This window comes from Cydia splendana, chromosome 4 (assembly GCF_910591565.1).
Source record: "Cydia splendana chromosome 4, ilCydSple1.2, whole genome shotgun sequence".
In the NCBI taxonomy this organism is placed as follows: Eukaryota; Metazoa; Arthropoda; class Insecta; order Lepidoptera; family Tortricidae; genus Cydia; species Cydia splendana.
Window position 1 is genome coordinate 2,650,479 of NC_085963.1, and position 24,901 is coordinate 2,675,379.

Genomic DNA, 24,901 nt, shown 5'->3' on the forward strand with positions numbered 1-24,901 from the left:
GTAAACGTAATGTAGGTAAGTACTATTACAATATGGTGCTACTTTACCGCATTAGTGCGATAATTAGCACATTACGTAACTATGTCGAAAATTTAAAGGGCCATATTATGTACTGTAAAACGTTGTATGATACATGTGCGAATTACCTATTTTTCGCACTTGTACCGGTATGCCCTAATTAGGGTTCCGTACCCAAAGAGTAAAACGGGACCCTATTACTAAGACTTCGCTGTCCGTCCGTCCGTCCGTCCGTCCGTCCGTCTGTCACCAGGCTGTATCTCACGAACCGTGATAGCTAGACAGTTGAAATTTTCACAGATGATGTATTTCTGTTGCCGCTATAACAACAAATACTAAAAACAGAATAAAATAAAGATTTAAATGGGGCTCCCATACAACAAACGTGATTTTTGACCAAAGTTAAGCAACGTCGGGAGTGGTCAGTATTTGGATGGGTGACCGTTTTTTTTTTTGCTTTTTTTTTTGTTTTTTTTTTTTGCATTATGGTACGGAACCCTTCGTGCGCGAGTCCGACTCGCACTTGCCCGGTTTTTTTTTAATAAATATCGATGATATACCTGCACAGTATACCTAATAAATAATGATATTATAGAAAACTTGCAGTCATTAATTTGTTTAAATATAAACTGTATTTACACCCTCATAATTAAATATTATTGAAATAAGAGTTGACTTCATTAAAATGAATATTTAATTTGCACTATGTTTCATTTATTTTTCCAATTTAACTTTAACGCCATCTATGAGATGCAGCATGCTTTTTTCAGTATTTAGTAATACGTTTTACAAATCAGTGTCCTGTTAGTTCATTTAAGTCGCTACTTCTTGCGTGGCGCTGTTGTATCGTCATTGTATCTAGGGGCGGGATGGGTGGCGTGAGGGGAGGCTCGATTGTAGATTTCATTTGGGTACGGGAACGGCCTTAATATTACGGTATTATCGAGCTAGGTCTTATTTACACTACATTTCATTATTCGCCTTGTTACAATGGTATATGGTAAGTGTTAACATATGTGTTTATCTTTGACTGTACTTTACATAGTGGTAGAAATTATGTGAGCTGACTTTGAGTGCACGTCAACGTATATTTAACTTATGTCCTTAGGTACCTTACGTGTGCACAGAAAATCAAAAATATTTTCTAGTATCAAAACTATAATTCCTACTACACAAAGTGTGACCAGCCCAAGATTTTTTGAATTTCCCGCCAAACATTTGAGTAAAATTTCAGTAGCCAGACCTTAAAAGGCAAATTGTGGACAGTGACAGTAATGATAATGACACGACATTGAGCATTGTCGACCTCTGCATATTTAGTTGTTTTATTTTGAATCATTTATTGTAAACGACAAGTAGAATATTGTATATTTACAAAGTATGGTCTGAAAGTCGATAAAATTATTAGAGTTAGACCAAGAAAAGTCTGCAACGATTTTGATAGCATACGCAGTGCAAGTGTTATTTATACGTCATAATTTCAATAACTCTAGTGGAGAAATTAAGCGGAAATATCATCTTCGTTTTTATTTTATTTAGAACTAGGTTTGGAGCGTATAGCCCATGTATTGCCATACATTTGGAGACACGGGTTCCTGTTTTGTGTTGTCCCATGCATATCAAATACAGTAATAAATCATACCGACATAAGCGAGGCCGCAAATACGGCAAAGTTATTTGATATAACGTTTCGTCTGCTATGTTTCATGTTGAATTTTGAGTACAATACACTGTTGTGAATATATGTAATTTACATTTGAGTCTTGATACCCTCTGATAAAGGCTTCTACAGATGTTGCAACAAAAGGCATGCATTTTAGATAAGTAGAGTCAGACCAAGAATAGTCTGCAGCGGATTTGATAGCCCACGCAGTGCACGTGTTATTTTAAACGTTTAACTTCTATGAAATTATGACGTATAAATGACACTTGCACTGCGTGGGCTATCAAATCCGCTGCAGACTTTTTTTGGTCTTTCTAAATTTTGGTAATTCTAAAAACAGTTTTCAGGATTACTCACGCTAGCCCGGGCCGGAGCTTTCGGCGCTTCGTTTTCTATGGAAAGCACCACGTGATCACCGATCAGCAGTCATAGAAAATGACATGTCGGACGCCTCGGCCCGGGCACGGCCCGGTCTAGCGTGAGTCATCCTTTACCTACCTTAGACTCTGTAAAATGTGGCCTTATTCTTGAGCTAACAGTACGGTTACCATCAGTTTGTCACTGACATAAACGCCGTCGAGAACGTAATTTACTTTCTATACATCCCGTTTGCACTAATATGCGAGTGCGAGCGAGATATATAGAAAGTAAATTACGTTCTCGACGGCGTTTATGTCAGTGACAAACTGATGGTAACCGTACAGGAGTGTTTAAGTGAACTGGTAACTGGAGAGCTCTTAGCTCGCAAGTATCTTATAGGAGTCCCATTAGAGTTCCTCTTGAGTCGCGCCAGTCGCGCGCAGCTGCCCGATATGGCTTCGGCAAACCTTGAGCTGTAATTCCTAGATACGGCTTGCATTTTACCTGACTACCGCAGAAATATATGTTTTTTTACGAATTTAGGTAAAAAAACATAATTATTAAGGCGAAAAAATCTAGAATCTTCAAATAATTTTATACGGCGAAAATATTTTTCTATTTTCAAAGTGACAGATCCTCTATTTCCATCTTTCCAGTGAAATTCTTCCTGAATTCTTCAAACTTTTTGGAAACTTTCCGGTACCGTAAAATGGGGTGAGTAGGGTTCGTGGGGAGAGTTGGGTTATGAATGGGGAGAGAAAGGATGAAAGGGGGGTGAGATGGGATTTTAAGGCTACTGCTACAAAAATAATGTATTCCAATTTAAAATGGAGCTATGGTAATACTCAGAATAAAAAAAAATCGATCCAACAATCTTCCAAAATCACATTTGTATGAAAACCCAACTCACCCCAAATACGAGGGACTACGGGTTGAGGTGGGATTACCTGTTTATCGTTATGAAATGGAACTACTCAAAATAAAATAAAAACTAAAATACAAACATCCGGAACACTTATTATATACACCATTCAGTTTGCATATGTAAAAATAAAATGTTATCGAGGTTTGAATGTCAGTTTTGCACCTACTCACCCCATTTTACGGTACCTACTCATGTTTTGTTTTGTGTGTGTTCCTCGATTTCTCCAAGACGACTCCGATTAATAAAAGGGGCTCATGACCCCCAAAAAGCATTCAAGTTCCGCCATGAAAGAAGGTTAGGTCTACACCTAAACCTAGGTTTTTTCCCCAAGAGTTTGAAGTGTCAATAGAAGACAAAAGGCCCTCACTATGGATACGGGGGACCCTGCGTCGGCGGTGACATGTGCGGTAGTTATGTACCTATGGTTTATTGGTGTCAAATTTGGCAACACCATCTTAAGAAATAGTGTATCACGATTTGAAAATTTCACTCCCCCGTAATAGGGTATTATACTGTATTTAAAATAAATTATTTTACACCATGTATGAAATAAAGCACCCGATAATTATTAGAAAAACACAGATAAAAGAGTTATTTTTAAACACACGTTCTATTTAATAAATCGGATAGAAATATAAAAAGTAGGTGAGTTGACCGTGACGTCACGATGTAATGTTCATATAAATTCCATATTAGCAAATCGTTTACACAGCTCTAAAAAAGTAACTGATTTGACTAGTAGGAAAATACCCAATACCATAAGTACACAAAACGCATTGTACGCAATACGCAAAAGCCTAGATCAACCACTGGTGTATTTTTCAATTAAAAGTGTGCTAAGGTAACGCTTCCACCACTAATATATCACTGACCATGTGTATTCTCACGTACTGTCACTTACTTTCCTTTATCTGACCGCAAAAAAGAAATGGATGTAAGTTCCATGTGGCACTGTCGCCATATTTTTAGTTTCACTTTTTAGTACACTTTTTTTATTAGCATAGGCTAATAACAAAAGTGTGTGTCCCACTGCTGGGCAAAGGCCTCCGCTCTCCCTTTCCAATGCATCCAAGTCGTCCCGCCATCTCTTTGTCTGTCTGCCTCTGCCACGACTACCCTCGGGACGCCAGCTAGTAGCTATTTTGGCCCATCTGTCATCATGCATCCGGCAGACATGTCCAGCCCAGTCCCACTTTAGCCTGGCGGTCTTCACCCCAACATCAACGACTCGGGTTTTGGTTTTGGGTTATTAGTACATTATCTAAGTTTTTAATTCTTGAGCTTTGCCTGTGTCTGCTTTTGCTTATGTAGGCTCATTAGGTACCTAGTCAATCACCAAGGCGCTCATCACTTTGGCCGTATTTATATTATAAGTCTGTATCTTTAGGTATTTAAATAAAAGTAAACAAAATCTACCCTCAAATAGCTCCTTAAGCCAGTTGAGGGTAGATGAAAACATTACATCATCAAATAATGTAGGTTAAAGGTAGGTCGTTCAGTGACAGATCCAGGCGGTTTTGTAATTGGTTGGTTAGCCAATAAATGTTATAAATACCCGAAAATGTAAAAATGATTTGTTTACTTTTATTTAAATACCTAAAGATGCAGAGTATAGCCACGGCCAGTTCGGCAGTGTCAAACAGGGTTGTTGCGGATGCAGATTTTTTGACATGTCATGCGGATGTCAAGATTTGGTACTTAAAAAACGCCAAATATTACATTTTTAGTAATTTTTATTTTAAAAAACGAAACGTTTAGTATTTGAGCAATACTATAAATAGGTGCGTTTTATTTAATAAAGAGTAACTTGGCCGACTTTTCGGGATCTAGACGATTTAGTTATATAATACCTAATGACGAAATTACCTAGCACTTACGGCGCCGCTAAGACGTTCCTGTTACCGACTTCGTCGACATCCGCATCCGCATGAGCTCCGCATCGATTTTATGCGGATGCGGATGCGAATATTCGCAACATCCCTGGTGTCAAGACCCGAAAAAATTACAAAATCGGTTAGACCGCGGGTATGTAACTGCGTTGCTGAACTGTGTTAAGGATGACTCCCGCTAGATCGAGCCGTGAAGCTTCGACCCGGCCCCAGCCCGGTCTAGCGTGAGTCAACCCTTACCGTAGCCACAATATTTTTCATACCTACTTACTCAGATATTTTTAGGTAAATGGGGGTAGAAATAAAACAATAGTCAATCTTACACTACATATACTATACTTAAATAACAATTTAGCGGCGTGGCGGCGAATATTTCCATGTTCAAGAACGATTGTCCAGTTAATTCTACTCCAATATTGTGCAATAACTTAATTTTAAAGCAGAAATTAACAAAAAGTGCCTTAAATTAATGTTATATTCTTATGTACCTAAGCTAAATATTCTACTGTTTGACATCATAAAGGTGTGTCCAGATAAAGCGAATGCTACGCAAGTGCGCACTGCGCGCCTTATGCGAGCCTATTGCCTGATTTGCGTTAATTATGCGCACCATCTGAAGCAAAGAAGCGTTCGCACTCGCAGCGCATTCACTAAATCTAGGTGCACCTTATCACTTAAAATCGCTTGCTTGTTTATAACCTCTGTTTCTCTGTTCCTCTGTTTCGTGATGCTTTTCTAAAAATAAAATTGAGGGTGATGTTACCTATTTATTGGAAAATTTCAAGAGTCGGACATTTACTGGACAACAGTTTAAGACATAGATTTGAGATCACTGTGGCTGCTGCGGCGGGGCGAGACGAGCGGCGAGGGTCAAAATATCGCGTTTCTCCTTCGGGAAGCGTAGTTCGCGGGCGGCGAGCCTTGCGGAGCGGAGTTCGCGCTCTGCTCGCGTGAGCTCCGCGCGAATGACCCCACCGGCGCCCGCTTCGCGCTCTCGCGCGGCCCATTCGCGTGCCATTTGCTCGCGCATCGCGTCGTCGAGAGCTCGCGCGGAGTAGTGGGCCACCACCTAGGAATAATAATCAAATTTAACACGGATCTGATCAACGTCACTCAGCAGAGATTTACAATAGAATAAAAAAAGTTACGAACAGCTGGGACAGCCAACAACACCTGCAAGTGTTGAAACTGCTGCTGGAACTGCTTACCTCCTGACGTGAGCACTGCCGCTCCCGCATGGCGCGCAGCGAGCCGTTCCAGTGGAGCAGCTGGAACACCGTCATCAACTCCTGGAACTCCAACATTGTGCGCCCCTTGTTCGCCTCCAACATAAACCTGGAAAACATGCACATTTAAAGACCACTTGTCTCCCTCTTTCTACTTCTTTCCTCAACTATTAAAATGCTTTTACTGTTTTACTATTACCGCTACAGCATGAAAAGAATGAAATAAAACTCTAGACTCTAGAGATTGGTACCTACGACAAATGTAAGTAATTTTGAATGGAAGTAGTTCTCACAGCTTGGGTCTGCCAGCAAATTCAAGTGGTTAGTTTGGTATATTTAGGCTAGCAAGTCCCTGAAAACTATCAAAATACTCTTCACTGATAAAGATGAAAAGCAACGATTCTGACTAAGGTAAACGTACTAGACGACATGCTAATGCCCAATAGATGACTCCTTGCTGTCACCTCTATTGACAATAACTTAATTTTCAAGATGACATGTACTGGGACCGCGTGAGCGCTAAGTTAAGCAAAGCTTAGACCTGTGGGCGCAGCACGGTTCCATTTTTATCGTCTATCACTATGCGCGTCCCTTTCGCACTTACGTACTTGTTAGAACGTGACAGGCATGGTGACAAGGGATAAAAACGCGACCGTGCTAAGCCGCCTGATGTGAAAAGATGATGGTGTTACTTAATATGATATGAAATGTAACTCACCTGAAGGCAGCAATGCCAGCACTCGGGTCCTGGTGGGCGGCTGCATCTCCCGCGAAGCTGGCTCGAGCCTCAGCCACGGCCTTTTCAATGAAATGCTCCGAAATACGGCGCGACTCGTGCTCGTTGAACACGCTGTTCATGAGCGCGATTTTAGCCGCGCTGCGTCGCGCTTCGGCCTTCGTCGGGCAATTCTGGAAGGAAGGTAGTTTTTGGAATCATACTGAGAAAATAAAACATAAAAATGTAAAGCTTTTTTGCAGATTTGTAGCTTACATTTCAGTCATACGAAGTTATGAGACTTATGAGCATCTATCTTAAGAGTCTTAGTGCTACGAGATTTACACACGTACGTACGACGAGTGCGCGTAATTCAAGTTTCGTGCTACAAACAACACCTGCTACGCAGCTATAGGAGCTACCAAAACAAACGCGCCCCGGAAACGTCACTAAGTAAACATACGGCGGGTGGCCGGCAGAGTCGTAGACCCGACGCTGTGCTACAAACTACACCTGCAAGCTACGAGTGCTACGCACCTGGAAGCTATCGAATCAAGCGCCCCCAGCAGCGTCACGTAGCACACATACGGCAGATAGGCAGCAGACACGGAGTCATAGACCCGACGCTGTGCTACACACTACACCTGCAAGCTACGAGTGCTACGCACCTGGAACCTGTCGAATCAAGCGCCCCCAGCAGCGTCACGTAGCGCACATACAGCAGATAGGCAGCAGATACGGACTCGTAGACCCAACACTATGCTACAAAACAAACTACACCTGCAAGCTACGAGTGCTACGCACCTGGAAGCTACCGAAGCAAGCACCGCCCGGCAGCGTAACGTAGCAAACATAGGGGGGATGGGCGGCAGGCACGGACTCATATATCACGAGCGCCCCCGCGCCGCCCCCTCGCGCCGCCTTCACCTGCCAGAACTCCTGCAGGGCCTCCACCACGTTCACGGTTGACAGCACGCCGTCAGCTGCAACAGGAAAAGATACTTGAGTAATGATTACCTATGGATTCAAGTTGATTTTACGCAAAGGGAAAAAGCTATTAAAAAGTCCAAAGCATTTCTGGCTGTGAAGTAATAACGTCATTTTGAATATCTGACAGTTATGCGCGCCCGTTTATAAATATATGCGTTGATATCCTATTTTTGAAGTGAAAACTTCTTTAGCGGCGCTGAGCACTTTTTGAGGTGGGGAAAAAATGATAAACTCGAGACAGCGTAACGCGTAAGGCGTCTCTCCTCTCTTTCTACCGCACGGCGAAAATGTATGCCTGAGCCTGCTGTTTCATATACGCGGCGCAGGGCGCTTGCGTGACTTTATGTTATGTGTGACGGATAGACATGTGCGCCGATGGCAAAACCGTCGGCGGCGGCGTCCGATGATATTTTGACCGGCGGCGGCGGCGTGATCGGCGTGAAATCGGCGTGGCATATTTTTTGATACTGCATAAGGACGTGGCTGTAGAAACTCTACATTAAAGCCTTCTGAGTATTTACGAGGCTATTCAAAACATATTATGTGTGTTTTTTAAATTATTGCCGAAAATTATATCCCATCATGTCACTTGGCATTCTTGGCAACCATTTCTTACGAACCTAACAGTTACCAACGGTATGTTTAAATATTATAATAAAAAGGACAAATTAAAACGCTATATTTTAAGGGAGATAATGACTTTGTAAGAGTAACACAAATATAACACAAAAAGATTTATTTATAAGTAAAGTCGTAAGTTATAAAAAATCTATATTGGCTTTTCTCAGCCGCTGCCGCCTCACCTATGATTTGTTATGAAATAATGATGAACTACTTTACATTTGTCTGAACTGAAGTTTATCAGAAATGTATGTTGGAGTAAAGATATCGTCGTTTTCGAAAGTAAACGTCTCTGGCAGGTTGATTCGCTGTGGATTCGCTCATACCGTGTCGCATGGCACTTGCAACACGCAAAGCAAACTTGCACGCTGCATATGATGACCATAATTCTACATATCATCATTCTAAGTAGAAAATAGGGGGTCATCCATTAATTACATCACACGTTTAGGGGGGGGAGGGGGTCAAGAAAATGTGACATGTTGTGACAAGGGGGAGAGGGGAGTCACAAACTTTGTGACGTCACTTTAACTTCATCAGTCATTTTATTTTAATCATTTTATTTACTATACAGTTCAAAAACAAGTTTTTGGAACGATAATCGTTTTTATTGGTTTCATTTTTTTTCATAATCAGTTTTGGGTTATAAATTTACTAATATTTTGTCAAAAAATTAATAATACTTAATTCGATTTGCCGATTTCGTTGAAAAAATGTGACGTCACACCAGGGGGGGAGGGGTTTGCCAAATGTGACCAAGTGTGACAAGGAGGGGGGGGGGAGGGGTCAAAAAACCTTGAAATTCGTGTGACGTAATTAATGGATGACCCCTAGCATGTTTATGTCCTAGGATATGAACCTGCTATTTTCTTGACTTTAGTGAATGTAGAAGAAAATGCGTTCTATAAAAAATCTGTGCGAAAAAATAGGTATCAAATAATAACCTGTGATCCAGAAACTAGGTCTTGTTTAAATTAACGCTAAATCGTTATCACAGCTAACACCGCAACGACAAAAATGATAAGTACTAACTTGTTTCACTGGCAAATTATAAGCGAAAGATTTATAAGGTTCTTTAAATTATACCTCTGACTATCTACTAAGTACGCAACATGCAATAAGACACGATAGTTATCAAAATTTTCCACGCCGATTATACGCCGGTCAAATTTATCGGCGGCGGCGGCGTGGAAAAATCGTCGGCGGCGGCGGCGCGGCGGCGCGGCGCACATGTCTAGTGACGGACAATGTTATTCACCAAAGAACTTTAACGTATCATAATCAGGTCAATTATTTGAAACTGGACTTTTATATTAAGCAATAAAGCTCAATGTTCTAATCTTGTACGGGCTGAAATACGAGGATCTCACAGTTATATTCTAACTTTATATCACTCCAATATAATTCAATAAAGCTACATCTTGATGAAATCGCTAATAAAAGTGAACTCTAATACTGGTGAGTAAAACTCAAAATATCATGACCAAATATATTTAGATGCGAGGTCTGCAAGGTAACTTTACAATATCTATTGGAATTTTAAACAATTAACGCTACAAATTTAAGCTCACTGGCCAGCAATTTCGGATCTAAAGTTTTTCAATAGAAAGGAGGATGGGTCAATTATACATAGTGCTGCAGACATTTTGGACTAGTCATTGAGTTTTCACTTCTGTCGGCACTCCCGGAGTGCAACCCGTTGTTTTTTTTTACAATTATGGCCTGGAGTTGATAAGCCTTTAAATATTAAAACTACTAATAAAAACATAACTTTCAGTTTCTAACATTAATCATTACATTAACTAACGTTATAAACCAAACCAATTCATGTTAATCAGCAATTAAAAATGAGGTCACCAGCTCACCACTATTTGTTACAAAAGCATACATTGCACGAGCCAGGAAAGCCCCGGATTTGCATCCGCTACCGGGATTATGGAATGCAATCCCGGAGTTCGGGCAAACATCCATTATAACTCGCTCACAGTGTTACAGTCAGTAGCAGCTAATCGGGCGAGGTGTGCAAAATTATCTACACACTCTAATATGTATAAGTAATTGATATTTTTAAGATTTCCATATGTCACGTAAGAGGGGCATAAAGCCAAGAAATGAGAAGGGGATAAAAGATATGGCGCGCCGCGCGAAACTTGCGCCATCGTGCGGATTTTTACTATGAAAATATACTTCTGTTTAAAATTTTGCTCGTCAGATCCCTCGGCTATATCACTAGCTATATGCTTGTATTAGACTGCTATGGTATGCAGGGCAACGATATACAACTGAATATAAATGAAAATTGGACATGTTTTCTTAATTTTTTCCACGAGCCAACTTTAAATATTTAATAGTTGGAGTCTGCTCTTGCAAATTTACTCTAGTTTTACGTGTAATTTTTTCGTGGCATTCGCCTTTGATTAAAACATGTGAAAATTTAATACAAAGCTTAAAATTTTGCATCAGGTCGGCTTAGGAGCTCATCCTTACAACTTAACAATAAAGTTGCGTAGATACATTCCTACTTTTTGGACATCTGGCTTTTTTTTAAGTGATTACGCAGTTTGGTCGACGCAGTGACCAGCGACTGCTTTTTTTGTGAAGGGGTTTGGTGTCGTGGCCGAAAAGGCCATGTTACCACCAAGGACGAAAGGGAAAGGAAATTTACAGAGATAAGGAATAGAGAAAAGCAAAGGACACACATGGACACATCTGGCCCACTTAGCTATTTCTGCTGCTGACGAACCTAGATGCTAAGTTTAGCAACTTTTAAAAACACTTAGGTAACACCCAATTTTGCTACCTAGTCTACAACTTATTCCTCGTAGTTAAGCAACCTGGGCTATAACCGCGAAAATCGAAGTTCGCAAATTGCGGGCATCTTTCGCTGTCACTCTAATTACGCCTTTATTACAGTATAAAAAGAGAAAGATCCCCGCAATTTGCGAATTTCGGTTTACGCGGTAGGCCCCCTGCCTCTTATGCCGAGACCCACATTTTCATAAAATGGGGTATCCATATCCAGGCCATCAGAGAAACGCCACAGTGTACTTTTGTTCTGTACACTTTAAAATCTTTAAATGACTGATCTTAATTAATTTGAACACCGATTTTAGACTTTCAAGACTATTTATCTGGACACATAAAATTTACTAAATCGTTACTTCTACATACATTATTAAATTTCGCGTTAAGGGCAAAGTTCAATCGATATTAGCGTTAGCACCATAAATTTAATAGCAAATTAAATTAATGGCAAATGAATTTACCTGTTTTATGGCTCGCGGGCTTGGCGTTTACGTTCATTACTAGAGATAACGAAGAGCCTAATAATGAAATTACATCTAGTCTGTATCTTTAGGTATTTAAATAAAAGTAAACAAAATCTACCCTCAAATGGCTCCTTAAGCCAGTTGAGGGTAGATGAAAACATTACATGATCAAATAATGTAAGTAGGTTAAATTCAGGCCGTTCAGTGACAGATCCAGGCGGTTTTGTATTTGGTTGGTTATCCAATAAATGTTAGAATTACCCGAAAATGTACAAATTGTTTGTTTACTTTTATTTAAATACTTACAGATACATACTATAGTTACAGACCTAGTTCCCAATCCTGATATAACCACTTTACAGTTTTGAACTGGTTTTGATAGGACCTTGACGATAATGACTTCATTTCGCAATTTTATTGAACACATTAGTGAATAATTTTCATATCATTATTTTGATGTTTTGCTTAGTTATAATTTCACCGATTGTATATTTGACGTGTAATGTTTATGTAGGTACATTATTAATAATAAATATGAATATCAATATGAACATTCATGAACCAGCGTGAGTGGTCTTCAAGGTCGTTTCAAAACCAGTTCAAAATCGTAACAAATTGTGAAATCAGAACCAGCCTCCGAATGAAGAAATGTACTTATCCGTGTTGGGGAAAAAATCTACGCAAATATGCTTTTGTGATGTATCTAACAGCACGTCTAAGGATACATAAATAACATACACCAAATCAATTTTTATCGATCAATTGATCATTTTAGGAATTTATATTTGCAATAATTCGTTTGGACGATTTTCCAAAATACCTCATACTCGTATTAAGCGAATTAGATTTTCCTAGATTATTTTCGATTAAGCTTAATTTAAATTTTGTAAACTTGGAATACGTAATACTAGAGTTATTTAGTTACTAGAGTTCAAATAATGTGGTTTGTGTTAAGGCGTTTTTTTATGATAATGATTAACTGCGTCTAACCCTGCTTAAATTGCGAGAGTTTAGTTTTAACTATGATTAAAATGAACTTTTATACACTTATACACTTATCCACTTCTATTAATAGGTAGTTAGAAACGTGTCTCCCGCGATACTACACAATCCTAAGAGAGAGCCGTTTCACCACGAGCCTAGACAGCTAACGATAACGGTGACGGTGAGAAAAGTGATCAGTCTATAGAAATCTTGGGAACCGATGGGTAATAGGTTAGGTCAACGTTTAAGACTTTACAACAAGTCATAAAAATGTTTTATGCGATAGTAAGGTATTAAGTAGATGGAGATCAGTTTATTCCCATTCAATCTTCTCATGTATTTATAAGTTATACGGTGTGTAGTAGCTCTATGAGCATGCAGACCTCGCGAAACTGGATGGCTGGCAGCTTCGAGCAACACCGGCTTCCGACACATCGGAAGGGAGGGGCCCAAGCGATATCTCACCGTACAAATCTTTCTGCCATTTTTCGCGGGGGGAAAGGTGCACACAGTCGCACTTCTCACACACTTACATACAGAATCCAATCTGTAATGACGACACAAATACATAGAAAATGACACACGTCAAAGACAAATCTTGCAAACCTCGATCTCTTTTTGTGTACGGACGAGTGACAAGTGTCACAACACGCACACTAACACATTTTCGTTGAAGTATGTTATTGTATTCTGAGAGATGAGAAGTCGGATTTGTCGCTCGACCGATCCGCAATTTGTACTGAGCGAGGAAAATCGATAAATCCAACAATTACATGAGACTAAAATATAATAATTGTGTTTGAATGTAATTAAACGTATGATATGTAAAAAAAAAATATTACATGTGAAATGTAACACTTTCTTTTTGTAAATTTGATGTCCCCGACCTCTTTTTATAACAAAAAACCGAGCAAACAGGCATTTTTGTGCAGCAGTGTTCACGCGCGCGTCTGGACTCGGTCTAGTGAAAAATCCAAGTGCAACTAGTTTTATTACCCGCGCTAGATTAGATTGACGCGCTAATCTTGTACCTCGGCAGAGGGGAAATAGTTCGAATGCCGCCTCCCTTCCGTGTTGCTCGAAGGCTGGCAGTATTTCGAAATATTTTCAAAAATGTATACCTACGTCAAAAAAATTATCGAGCTTGTTTACAAAATTTTAACGAGAATCAGTTGCGAAATGCGATTGAAAAGATAGAAAAGAACAGCCAAGCAGCCGGATGGACGAAAGCATTTTTGACCAAACGGAGACGCTTCGCTCGCGCCTAACACTCGCTCGGGCAATTAAACAGTTCCATTACTTAGATGCGGATTGAAAATCTGTTTTAAAAAATACTGTAATAAACAACTTCATGTCTCGAGAGGACATGAGGAAAATAGAATAAAAAATCCCGATGTATTGAGAACGGTAGTATACTATAGTTCGTTTTTTTGGCATTAGAAATAAGGTAAACAATCTTGATGTGTCTTTTAATTGAAAAACACATTTTAAAAATAAGTTACTGCAAATATGTAATAATTATGAATCTAATACAATCATTTGTATTCTTCTGCTTTCATAAGTAATAGGTTTTGATTTTTAAAAAGCGTTTTTCAATTAAAAGTCATGTCAAGATCGCTTACCTTCTTGCAAGTTCTTTCTAATGCTAAAAAACACGAACTATAGGTACATCGTTCGTATCGTAAGTTTTTGACATAAATCGCACATTTATGGCGATGTTCACAAATGCACTACAAACCGTTAGCTTTTAATCGTTTTTCTAAACATTACAGATGTTTAAAAAGGGGTAAAACATTCAGGCTTGTAAGGTATTATGAATAAAGGGGGGTTTAACCGGACCGTATTTATACTATAAAACTTTATAGGTATGTTTAATGCTTACAGCTAGAGTATACAAGTTCCACACATGGTTAATTAGAAAATACGACATTTTTAGCAACAAGACTAATAAGGACATAGAATGTAATTACTCTTCAACAAACCTATTGACTCACTCGCTAACAGGTATTTATTACTTAGTTTTATAGTAAAGTAGTTTCTAATCTGGTCATAATAAGGTGTATTATGTATGTGCAAATGTGGATTTAATCGTTAGGTTTTCGCTTTTAGACAAATAATTAACGGTTGCCGGGTTGCCACCTACGGGCAACCTACGCATGTTTTAAGATTGTATTTTATTGATATAATATGAAACATGACGTATATGGTTATCAATTATCATTAGGTGCTAATGTAGGTATAAAATTGACATTTATTATTAAAATAAATAATATATTGCATACCGTTTTTTCCATATCCACATTTTTAAGGTTTCGTAGACTAAATGGCAAAAACGGGGCCCTTATAGTTTGTCATGTCCGTCTGTCTGTCCGTTCTTGATATCGACATTTTTAGTATTCCGTACCCGTTTGTCCGTCCGTCTGTCACCAGGATGTATCTCATGAACCGTGATAGCTAGACAGTTGAAATTTTCATAGATGATGTATTTCTGTTGCCGCTTAAACAATTAGGTACTAAAAACAAAATAAAATAATTATTTAAGTGGGGCTCCCATACAACAAACGTGATTGTTTTTGCCGTTTTTTGCGTAATGGTACGGGACCCTTCGTGTGCGAGACCGACTTGCACTTGGCCGGTTTTTTATATTAATTTAACTAAAATAAAATTGTAGATATTAGATATCCCTTTAGATCAGAGGGACAGTACCGATTGTTTTAAACAATCGGATATTTACTAGTGCAAATATAATCGTGAGACCCTTTGGGACACGTGCAAAATGACATAATAATTAGATACCCACAATTTTTATTATTGAAATCCAATAAAAGTATAAAAACACATGCACCTGACTTAATTCTAGTTTCTGAATAGATAATAAGATCATTAACACTACACAAACATCAACATCTTTCTAGCAATGCACTCACGAGAACTTTCCAAAGTTGCGAAACTTTCCACATGAGAATTTCTCGGTAACTTCTGAGAATGTTCTCAAGAACGAGAATTTATTTATCACGTAAAGCATATGGTTTGGACAATATGTACCTAATCCTCCCGAGTAACTACAAAGATTTTGGACAATTGTTTAAACAATAATTTCCATGTTGCAGGAATGTTCTGAGAACATTCTCGAGAACGTTTCCGCTTTTTGGGAATGTTCTGCAATTTGTACATTGCTACATCTTTCCAACGCTAACGATCAACTTAATTAATTTATGATATAAGACTGTAGGCTAATTTCATCCCGTTAGCCCGACGTACACAGTTTTGCTCAGAAAACAGTCTGTGTCAACCAGCTGATTGGATAGGTTACGTTGAAACCAGATACAAAGTAGATTAATACTGAGTAGTCTACATCTCATCGACGTTAGCCCGGATTATACGGTTCTTAACCAGTATGTGTCAACTTATTAGATTAATTACAGTTATAAAAAATATTTAAAAAAAAATTTTCTTGAATATTAAATTTTTTCATATTAGATTTTTTATTTATAAATTATTCAGTTACGTATAAATAATAATTTAAAACCAATAGGAAGCTCAATAAGGCTTGTATTATGGGGCTTGTGTTGTGGCAAATAAACGATGATATACCGGGTGTGGCCTCAACACGAGCAAATAATTAAAACATAGATTGTAAGTACTCCTCAAACGGCGACACTTTTGTTCAACAAATTTTAAAAATTATGAAGTATGTAGACTTCCTATTTTTCATACTAAATAACTATTACCTTCAATGGACGCCATCGCCACGCCATATCATTGTGATTGACGTTGCTTGTCACGCCTTAAACATAAAAAAAATCGCAATACATTGCGTCTTGGAATAAACTTTAAAGTGTATTAAAATTCAAACCACAGGTTATTTTTAAAAGTTGCTTAACAAATGTTGGTCAGTATGAGGAGTACAGCCTACAGTTTATTTTTTTGCTCGTATTACAGGCCACACCCGGTAGATGGTCAAGCAAATCTTGTCAGTAGAAAAAGGCGCAAAATTTAAATTTTCCATGAGAAGATATCCCTTCGCGCCTACATTTTTCAAATTTGCCGCCTTTTGCTACTGACAAGATCTGCTTGTCCAACTATATAAATAATGGCCAAATAACCTAAAATAATATCCGTGCTCATCAAATCATCATAAAAATAAAATAACTCGACTTACGTGATTCGATTCCCTAGCGTTGAAGGGTATCTAAAGGGGCCCACTGATTAACAGTCCGCCGGACGGTATCGGCCTGTCAGTTGTTCGGACTGTCAAAATTTTTGAGACTGTTAATTAGACTTTACAACTAGACTGAAGTGGCCGTTATGTTCAAATGCTAGCCTACCATTTGATTCCTGTACCACTTTTGTACAGATTACTCTGGAATGAATAACAAATAATCGTTGCCTCCGAAATTTTATTGTCAAAGTTGTGTTCGTAAATATTTGGAGATAACTTACTGTCACATGCCTATCTGGGGTAATTGTTAGCATATTTGCTAGCTAAAACTTTACTTACTAAATTTATAATATGCACTAAGTTGAATTCATGGAAAACTGACTGCAATATATAACGTAGTACCTGGAAGACCGAGCTTTGCTCGGATAACATATAAAAACTAAAAAATGCGCCTTTTCCCAGAGATAAGACCTAACCAGATCGATTTTTCGCTCCCGAAAACCATTTTTCCAACCAAATTTCACCTAAATCGTTAGAGCCTTTTCCGAGATCCCCGAAATATATAACTCGTTAAAGGTTATTATGTACTTATGAATAAATTAATCTAAATCCGACTTTTATTAGCTTCACGGCACTACTAAGGCTTTAGCTTTCATATTTTTCATCAACATATTTTTACACAGTTACATTTACATATTTTTTTATTCCGTTATTATAGCTATACAAGGTCTGTAGGTCAAAAAACATCCAATAGGTATTATTGTAACCAAACACAATATTACTTATAAAGAAAATTCTTAAAATTGTATTCTTAATATTCGTTGCTGTTTACGTATTATGTGATATAGTTACTTAGGCAGATATTATCTTTTATTGGCACATTTTTAATAGAACTCAACCGTATCAAGCGCTTTCTCGTATTAAGTGATAGTCAACCTCTTAATTATGACGCAAATACTCTACTAATACTCCAATCAACAAGGCATTCACAAACGTAGGTAGGTATAAGTTTCTTCGCTATCACTCTAACTGACCCAGTTACTTCCCGCTTCCCATCCATTTTATAAAAAAGTATACATATACAGTCAGTGGTCGCACGAAAAATAATTAGGTATCTACTAATAGAATTATAATTGAGTAAAGTAAACTATTATTCAGAATTAAAAAAGAATAATTTGCTGTAAATTTATACTTACCTATATCAATCAAGCTACTGTAATTTTACTCTTTCTAATTCACATTCATCACTATCATCCGTCATAATACAACATCATCCTAGTGTCACATAGTTTATGAGATCTAAATAATCTAAATATAAAAAATCTCACAGACCACCTAGATAAGCCACTCATAAATTTTAAATGCATGGGGGAAATTATAAATGCATGATAAAAAAAATTACGGCCCAAAAGTACTACGTTGATTGGACTATTGCGAAGTTCAAGAAGGCTTGATCTAAAGTGTCCAAACCGCGTATTAAGTACGTGACCTCGTTCCAAGGCAAACAGATTAAGGTGTGCCTAATATGACTTTAATGCTCCTATTATAATGTGATTGATTTAATCATAATAGTTGTAAGTCACAACGAGAAATTTATTAAACTATAACCCCATTATGTTTTGTTTTAAAACTTTTTTCATTATAATAAAATAATTGTTGAATATAGGTAGGTATATACCTAAACATAAAGATATTTGAACTTCAATCGCTCGACTTTGTCACTCGAGAATCGGTGGAAAACGGCCAAATACATTTTTGGAATACGAGCGATAGAAATTTGGAATCTAGTGATATTAAACACTCGTTTCAATTCTATTAGTAGAATTTAAATGCCTAGCAGTGGAGATGTTATTTAACGAAAACTTACACGAAATCGAACGGTTGAAATCAAAAATCGGCTCCCTAATCTGACAATGCAGTAGAAAGGTAACCAAAAGAACTTTGCGATGGAAATACACAAACACATCGAGTTTAGGCTCATTAGAAAGGTCCCGAGAAGTACTTGATTGATAAACAATGCAAATCAGAAGAAGTAAAAAACATTGTCAGTAACTGTTTTTCCTAATAGTGTAAATTTCATTCGATAGCGCGTGACGTGACGTACGCGTTTGCTTTAAGTTTCATTTTGTATGGGATTTTGAACAGCGCGCCAAGCGGGACGTTTTGGAAACTTAAATTCCCATACAAAATGAGACTTAAATGGGACGCAAATGCGTACGTCACGTCACGCTAGCATATGAAATTTACACTGGGGGGTACAGGCACTAAGTTCGCCTTTGTAGGTACTAAGATAATTATGTTTTATTTAATGTAACCAGTATTCCTTTCTTTTCGTACAATAAAGTGTTTACTTACTTACTTACAGTGCTAAAATTCTGTCATTTGAAAATTAAATACAATCGGCGTTTACCTTTCATTACGAGTAGAATCAAATCATTGTCATCTCATTTACGACTAAGATTAAAATATAGACATGCAAATGCGGTAGCGCGATTAAAAATCCTCTAAAGGACTATAAATTATTCCATAAAACGGGTTTCACAGTTATTCTTGAATACTTTATTGGTTGACTGCCTAGGCTGGCTGAGCTGGTCTTGAGATCATTAGGCTGTGGTCTAGGCGTCTAGAAATATTTTAAACCTAGGTTTGATTGTGTATAGCGGGTAAATTTTGTACAGTGTAGTGAACAAATATGTGTGCACACATCATACTCAAAAATATGTCCTTTTGTCAGCGAATTAAGAACCATGGGACATATTTTTGAGTAAGTCATATGCACTTATATTTTTACACTTGACTACAGTCAGAGCACTGAGGGGAGCTCTAAAAGTTCGCGGAATGGTGAGGACAGGGGTGCGGGTGAGCATAATTTCTAGTACAGTACCATTTGGGAAGTCACTAAGAGGGTATTTATTGGCCTAATATGATTGAACTTTGCAAGCATGGAGCAAATCGTCAAAAAAATATTTTTCAAATTACTATTTTGCAAGATTTTACGTTATAAATTGTATGGAGAATTGGACAGCTGTCACCGTACCCAAAAAAATTGAAAAATACTATAGAATCCCCGCCATTTCTTTTTTGCCGCCTGAGACAAGAGGTAGGTACATATAAATACATAAAGTAAGATTTTTTCTCACTCTACATTATTAAGAAAAACTCCGTCGACACAAGCTTGTGAGCTAAATCATCTCTCTGTCAAATTACCCTCTTCTGAGATTGATTATTTGATAATTGAGTCAAATGTGAATTTCAGATGTTTTCGTTTCAGAGAGTGCTTATTTTTAGAAAGTTATTAATGTAAGATTTTAGGGACGTAGAGTGTAGTCTACAAACTGAAAACAATGAAAAATAGAGATAGGTACTACTCCTAAAAGTACGTTCGTATCACTTATCAAACAGAAACATACCATAGCTGGGTACTTTCCTCTACTTAAAATAAATTATTTCACACCGTGCACGAAACAAAGCACCAGATCATTATTAAAAAAACATAGATAGCAGTTATTTTTAAACACAATTTCTATTTAATAAATCGGATGGAAGTATAAAAAAAACAGGTGAGTTGACTGTGACGTCACTACACACGTTTTCATATGAATTCCATATTAGCAAATCGTTTTGACAGCTCTAAAAAAGAAGCTGATTTGACTAGTAGGAAAGTAGCCAATTATTAAGACAGTCCAGCCAGTTTGATTGCCAGCAGTAAAACTCTGTAGAGCTGCAGTTCCAATTAGTGTGAGCGTCATTTTGAATGTCTCATCTGCAAAGGTATTTCTGCTACTGACTGTACTTTCAGTCATCCAAGAGTAGTATGCATCTGCTCTAGCAGCCTCAGTAGCAGTGCTAGAGTGACACAGAAATATAGGCGGATAGTACCATCTTACTCTCCGGTAAGGGCATTTATTTGTGTAATGTAATGACACAGATATTTTTTCCTGAGTCATGGTTGTTTTCTATGTATATAAGTATTTATATATCATATATATTGTTGTCTAAGTACCCACAACACAAGCTTTCATGAGCTTACCGTGGGGCTTGGTCAGTTCGTGTAAAAAAATATGTCCTATAATCTTTATTTATTTATTTACTCTAAATAACACAGAACAACTCGGACCTCGGATAATAAGGAATATTTTACGTCCAATTACGGAACCCTAAAAGTAAGTACATAAAAGTGAAGCTGCGTCGCAAAGCTAATTCGTCCATAATTGAGCATGAGAGCACTTTTGAGCTTTGGCTCTATTAAGCTTTGCAAATTGAACGTTTCTAGGAAGCAGGGCTTTATGGAGCTTTTACGAGTCTCTATAAACTGGTCATATTCTCATTGCAAGCGTGAGCGCAGGAGGCGAAAATCTACGTTCGAATGAGAGCAGACGAATCGCCCGAGATTCAATGTACTTACCTGCCTACGCCCTCGCGGTAAATATGTCATTTTGCTCCCTTGTGATACAATCTACTATTTCTTCCCTGCTAGGAGGGATCAAAGAGCCACTCTTCTGTTCTAGGACACTATATTTGTTTTTTTTTTGCATAATGAAATGAAATTTCCTCATAGGTGATGTGAAAAGCAGTGTGTCACATGATAGCAAAATTATTTCCACCCTTGAATCCCTCACTGGGCCTCACTACGCTCGGGAGTCTATTTTAGAATCCTTCGCTTCGTTAGGATGCAATGTATGCTTTCGCCGTATACATATATGTCATTTTGCTCCCTCGTGACACAATCTGCTATATGTGAACACATAGTTTAACTAACAGGTTTTAGAAATTTGTTTTTAGTTAGGTACCCATTTTTTTAACGGATCCATACATCTCAGATGCGGCACTTTGGCCTCTAAGCAGAGGTTAATTTACCTCTGTTATTCCGGTATTGTTTGCCTTTACGGCACTCTACCAATTACCATATTTTGGGATTCTAAGTAGCGGCGAGTTTAAAGCACCCTTAAGTACACGGGGTCAAAAGTGGCTAAACAGGAGTGACATGGTACAGTCGCCATCAGATATATCGGAGCGGCCAAGGTGCTCACAAATATCGGAACACGCCTCTATTGTCAGGGCGTTAGAGCGCGTGTTCAGATATTGTGAACACCTTGGCCGCTCCGATATATCTGATGGCGACTGTACTTTCGAGAATTTATTAGTTAGTGTATGTTTACAAATTTAAGTGTAAATTATTGTTTAAATACCTACATGCATGATACGGTAGGACAGTTTAAATTCACAATCGATGTAGGTAAGTATAATCAAGTGAGTTTTTAAAAATAAAAACTTTTGTCGACTAAATAGTGATTTACAAGTATTTTCAGGGAAAACACATGTCACTTAGTGACTAATATAGATATAATTCAATATTTCCAAAAAATTGCATTAAACTCTAAAAATAGATATTAAACTCTGTCAAAAAACTGGTATTTTAAGTAAAATTTTGAAGGATACACCTATAATTATATTGATGATTACAAATGAAATACCAAATGGAAAAACCGGGCAAGTGCGAGTCGGACTCGCGCACGAAGGGTTCCGTACCATAATGCAAAAAAGAAAAAAACAAAAAAAAAGCAAAAAAAAACGGTCACCCATCCAAGTACTGACCACTCCCGACGTTGCTTAACTTTGGTCAAAAATCACGTTTGTTGTATGGGAGCCCCATTTAAATCTTTATTTTAGTCTGTTTTTAGTATTTGTTGTTATAGCGGCAACAGAAATACATCATCTGTGAAAATTTCAACTGTCTAGCTATCACGGTTCGTGAGATACAGCCTGGTGACAGACGGACGGACGGACGGACGGACGGACGGACAGCGAAGTCTTAGTAATAGGGTCCCGTTTTACCCTTTGGGTACGGAACCCTAAAAATGGAAATGGGGAAGGAAAAATTACACTTATTACCTACTTTGAAAAACTTGACTCTAAGTCTACATAATTGCCATAACATTGCTTATAAAAATATGAATTCACTACAATAGCAAATTAAACACCTCATATAGAAACTTGACTTACAACCAACGAGCTTTTTACAAAGCTTGTTGACTACCATCTGAATACGAAAGCTCCAAGTACGTAATAGACTAGAGTCGGACCAAGAAAAGTCTGCAACGGATTTGATAGCCCACGCAGTGCAAGTGTTATTTATACGTCATAATTTTATAGAAGTTTGACGTTTAAAATAAAATAACACTTGCACTGCGTGGGCTATCAAATCCGCTGCAGACTTTTCTTGGTCTGGCTCTAAAAAGCTTTACCACAATAATAACATCGTGATATAAAAACAGTGGAGCTTTTTTGCACAGCTTACAACAGCTGATACAAAAGCTCAACCATGGGTCAAACACATTTTAGAATAAAGTCACTTCTGTGGACAATACAATAAAAGTTAACGACTGGTAGATAGATATCCCGTTTTTCCTATCTTGAGTCTCAACTACTGAAAAGATGAATCCCGCCTGTAAAGGTGCCGCGTAAAATTTAGCTTTATGTTGCCTTAAATTTGCGATGTCTACAGGAAACACGCGAACAAGTCCGAACATCTTATAAAAAAGGTCACTTCTGTGGACAATACAATTAAAGGTAACGACTCTGGTAGATAGATATCTTGAGTCTCAACTACTGAAAAAAATTATCCCGCCTGTAAAGGTGCCGCGTAAAATTTATCTTTAGGTTCCCTTAAATTTGCGATGTCTACAGGAAAGACGCGAACGAGTTTGCTATAAAATGTGTATGACCCTGATATAAAAACTGTTGAGCTTTTTTGCACAGCTTACAACAGCTGATACAAAAGCTCAACCTACCTATAGCACTATAACGTTAGCAAAACAAACCTAATAAGAGCAAACCCAAAGGTAAACCAGTTGGGCTTGAAGCCAGTGACTCAGCCGGTGCGTTTGCAAATATGTAACTTTGAATCATGACTTTAACTTACAGAGCTTTTGTTTAAATACACTATAAAATTGACATTTTAAGGTACGAAATATATTCTAATGTGTTGAGATTAATGGTTTCTTATATATAATGTGATTTTTGATACAAATCAAGTTTTGAAGAAAAAAAACAAGCTTTTTTTTGTTTTCATGGGTACGAATGTTTTAGTTGTAAGCTTAAAGTTAAGTTAGGTACTTTAAATAAGATCACGAACAAGAGTGCAGTGATTAAGAATAAATATACATAAAAGGAAGTTTAATTAATATACAACTAACAGGTACGTATTTACTGTAAAGGCCACTTGCACCATTCACTAACCCGGGGTTAACCGGTTAAACCTGGAGTTACCATGGTTACCAGTACAATTTGCAAATGTATTAACGGTTTAACCGGTTAACCCCGGATTAGTGGGATAGTGTAAGTGGCGCTAAGGAGTGTAAGGTGCATTGGAGTTACTTTGAAAGCGGAATAATTAGAAAATCGCTAACTAGCTACTTGATTTGGCAACACTTATGTAGGTACTACTGCAACGCTTACCGAGGCATCTTGTTACAGTAGAAAGTGCATCTATTCGCAATTTTCAAAACTACCCCTCTTTCGAAGTTACCCCAATGCACCTTACCAAGCAAATCTACAGCCTTTAATTCCACAAGCTCGAAACCAAAGTTTAGCATATACAAATACACATAAGACAGTTATAAATACATATACAAATCAACCGGTAGGATGTATTTACTGTACCAAGCCTTTAAATGCAAGGAGCTCCACAGGCTTAAAGGTTTTAGCACAGAAATAATTTTAAGTTTAATTTAAACCCAGGTTTTAGCACAGACTAAATACACATAAAGACAAAGATTCACCTCGGTAGACGTCATCATAGAGGGGGGCTAACGCGTCCGCTCCCCAGCGCGAGTCGGGGTATACCATGGCGACATGGACGTACGTGCGGCGCCGGCGGCGAGCGCGCGCTGACTGGCTGCGCGGGCGGCGGTGCCAGAGGAGAACAGCGGGCGCTGTGCGCTGAAAACACGGAGACACAGCGGGTTGATTCGCAAGGATTCGCGCCACACGCTAATCATCACATGGTAGGGACAAACTGAGCCCACGTACGCATCGTATTCGATGCACATGAACCCTGAAATTTTTATGCTTGGAAAT

General features: G+C 38.1%; 1 protein-coding gene across 1 annotated transcript; it reads right to left on the bottom strand.

Annotated features, from left to right (window-relative positions):
* Window positions 1-5,207: 5,207 nt before the first annotated feature.
* Window positions 5,208-24,756, bottom strand: LOC134789463 (protein limb expression 1 homolog). Its single transcript, XM_063760044.1, has 5 exons — window positions 24,604-24,756; window positions 7,601-7,779; window positions 6,800-6,990; window positions 6,064-6,190; window positions 5,208-5,924 (listed from the first exon to the last, which is right to left on the bottom strand). Exons 1-5 carry the CDS (start codon window positions 24,668-24,670, stop codon window positions 5,685-5,687), a joined length of 804 nt encoding a protein of 267 aa, XP_063616114.1. The 5' UTR covers window positions 24,671-24,756; the 3' UTR covers window positions 5,208-5,684.
* Between the last annotated feature and the right edge of the window lie 145 nt (window positions 24,757-24,901).

Coding starts and splice junctions, on each gene's coding strand:
- LOC134789463 (XM_063760044.1), bottom strand. CDS start 24,670: ATGGTATACCCCGACTCGCGCTGGGGAGCGGACGCGTTAGCCCCCCTC. Junction 7,780..24,603: donor CTATGATGACGTCTACCGAG/GTGAATCTTTGT, acceptor TTCCTGTTGCAG/CTGACGGCGTGCTGTCAACC. Junction 6,191..6,799: donor GCTGGCATTGCTGCCTTCAG/GTGAGTTACATT, acceptor CATGTTTTCCAG/GTTTATGTTGGAGGCGAACA.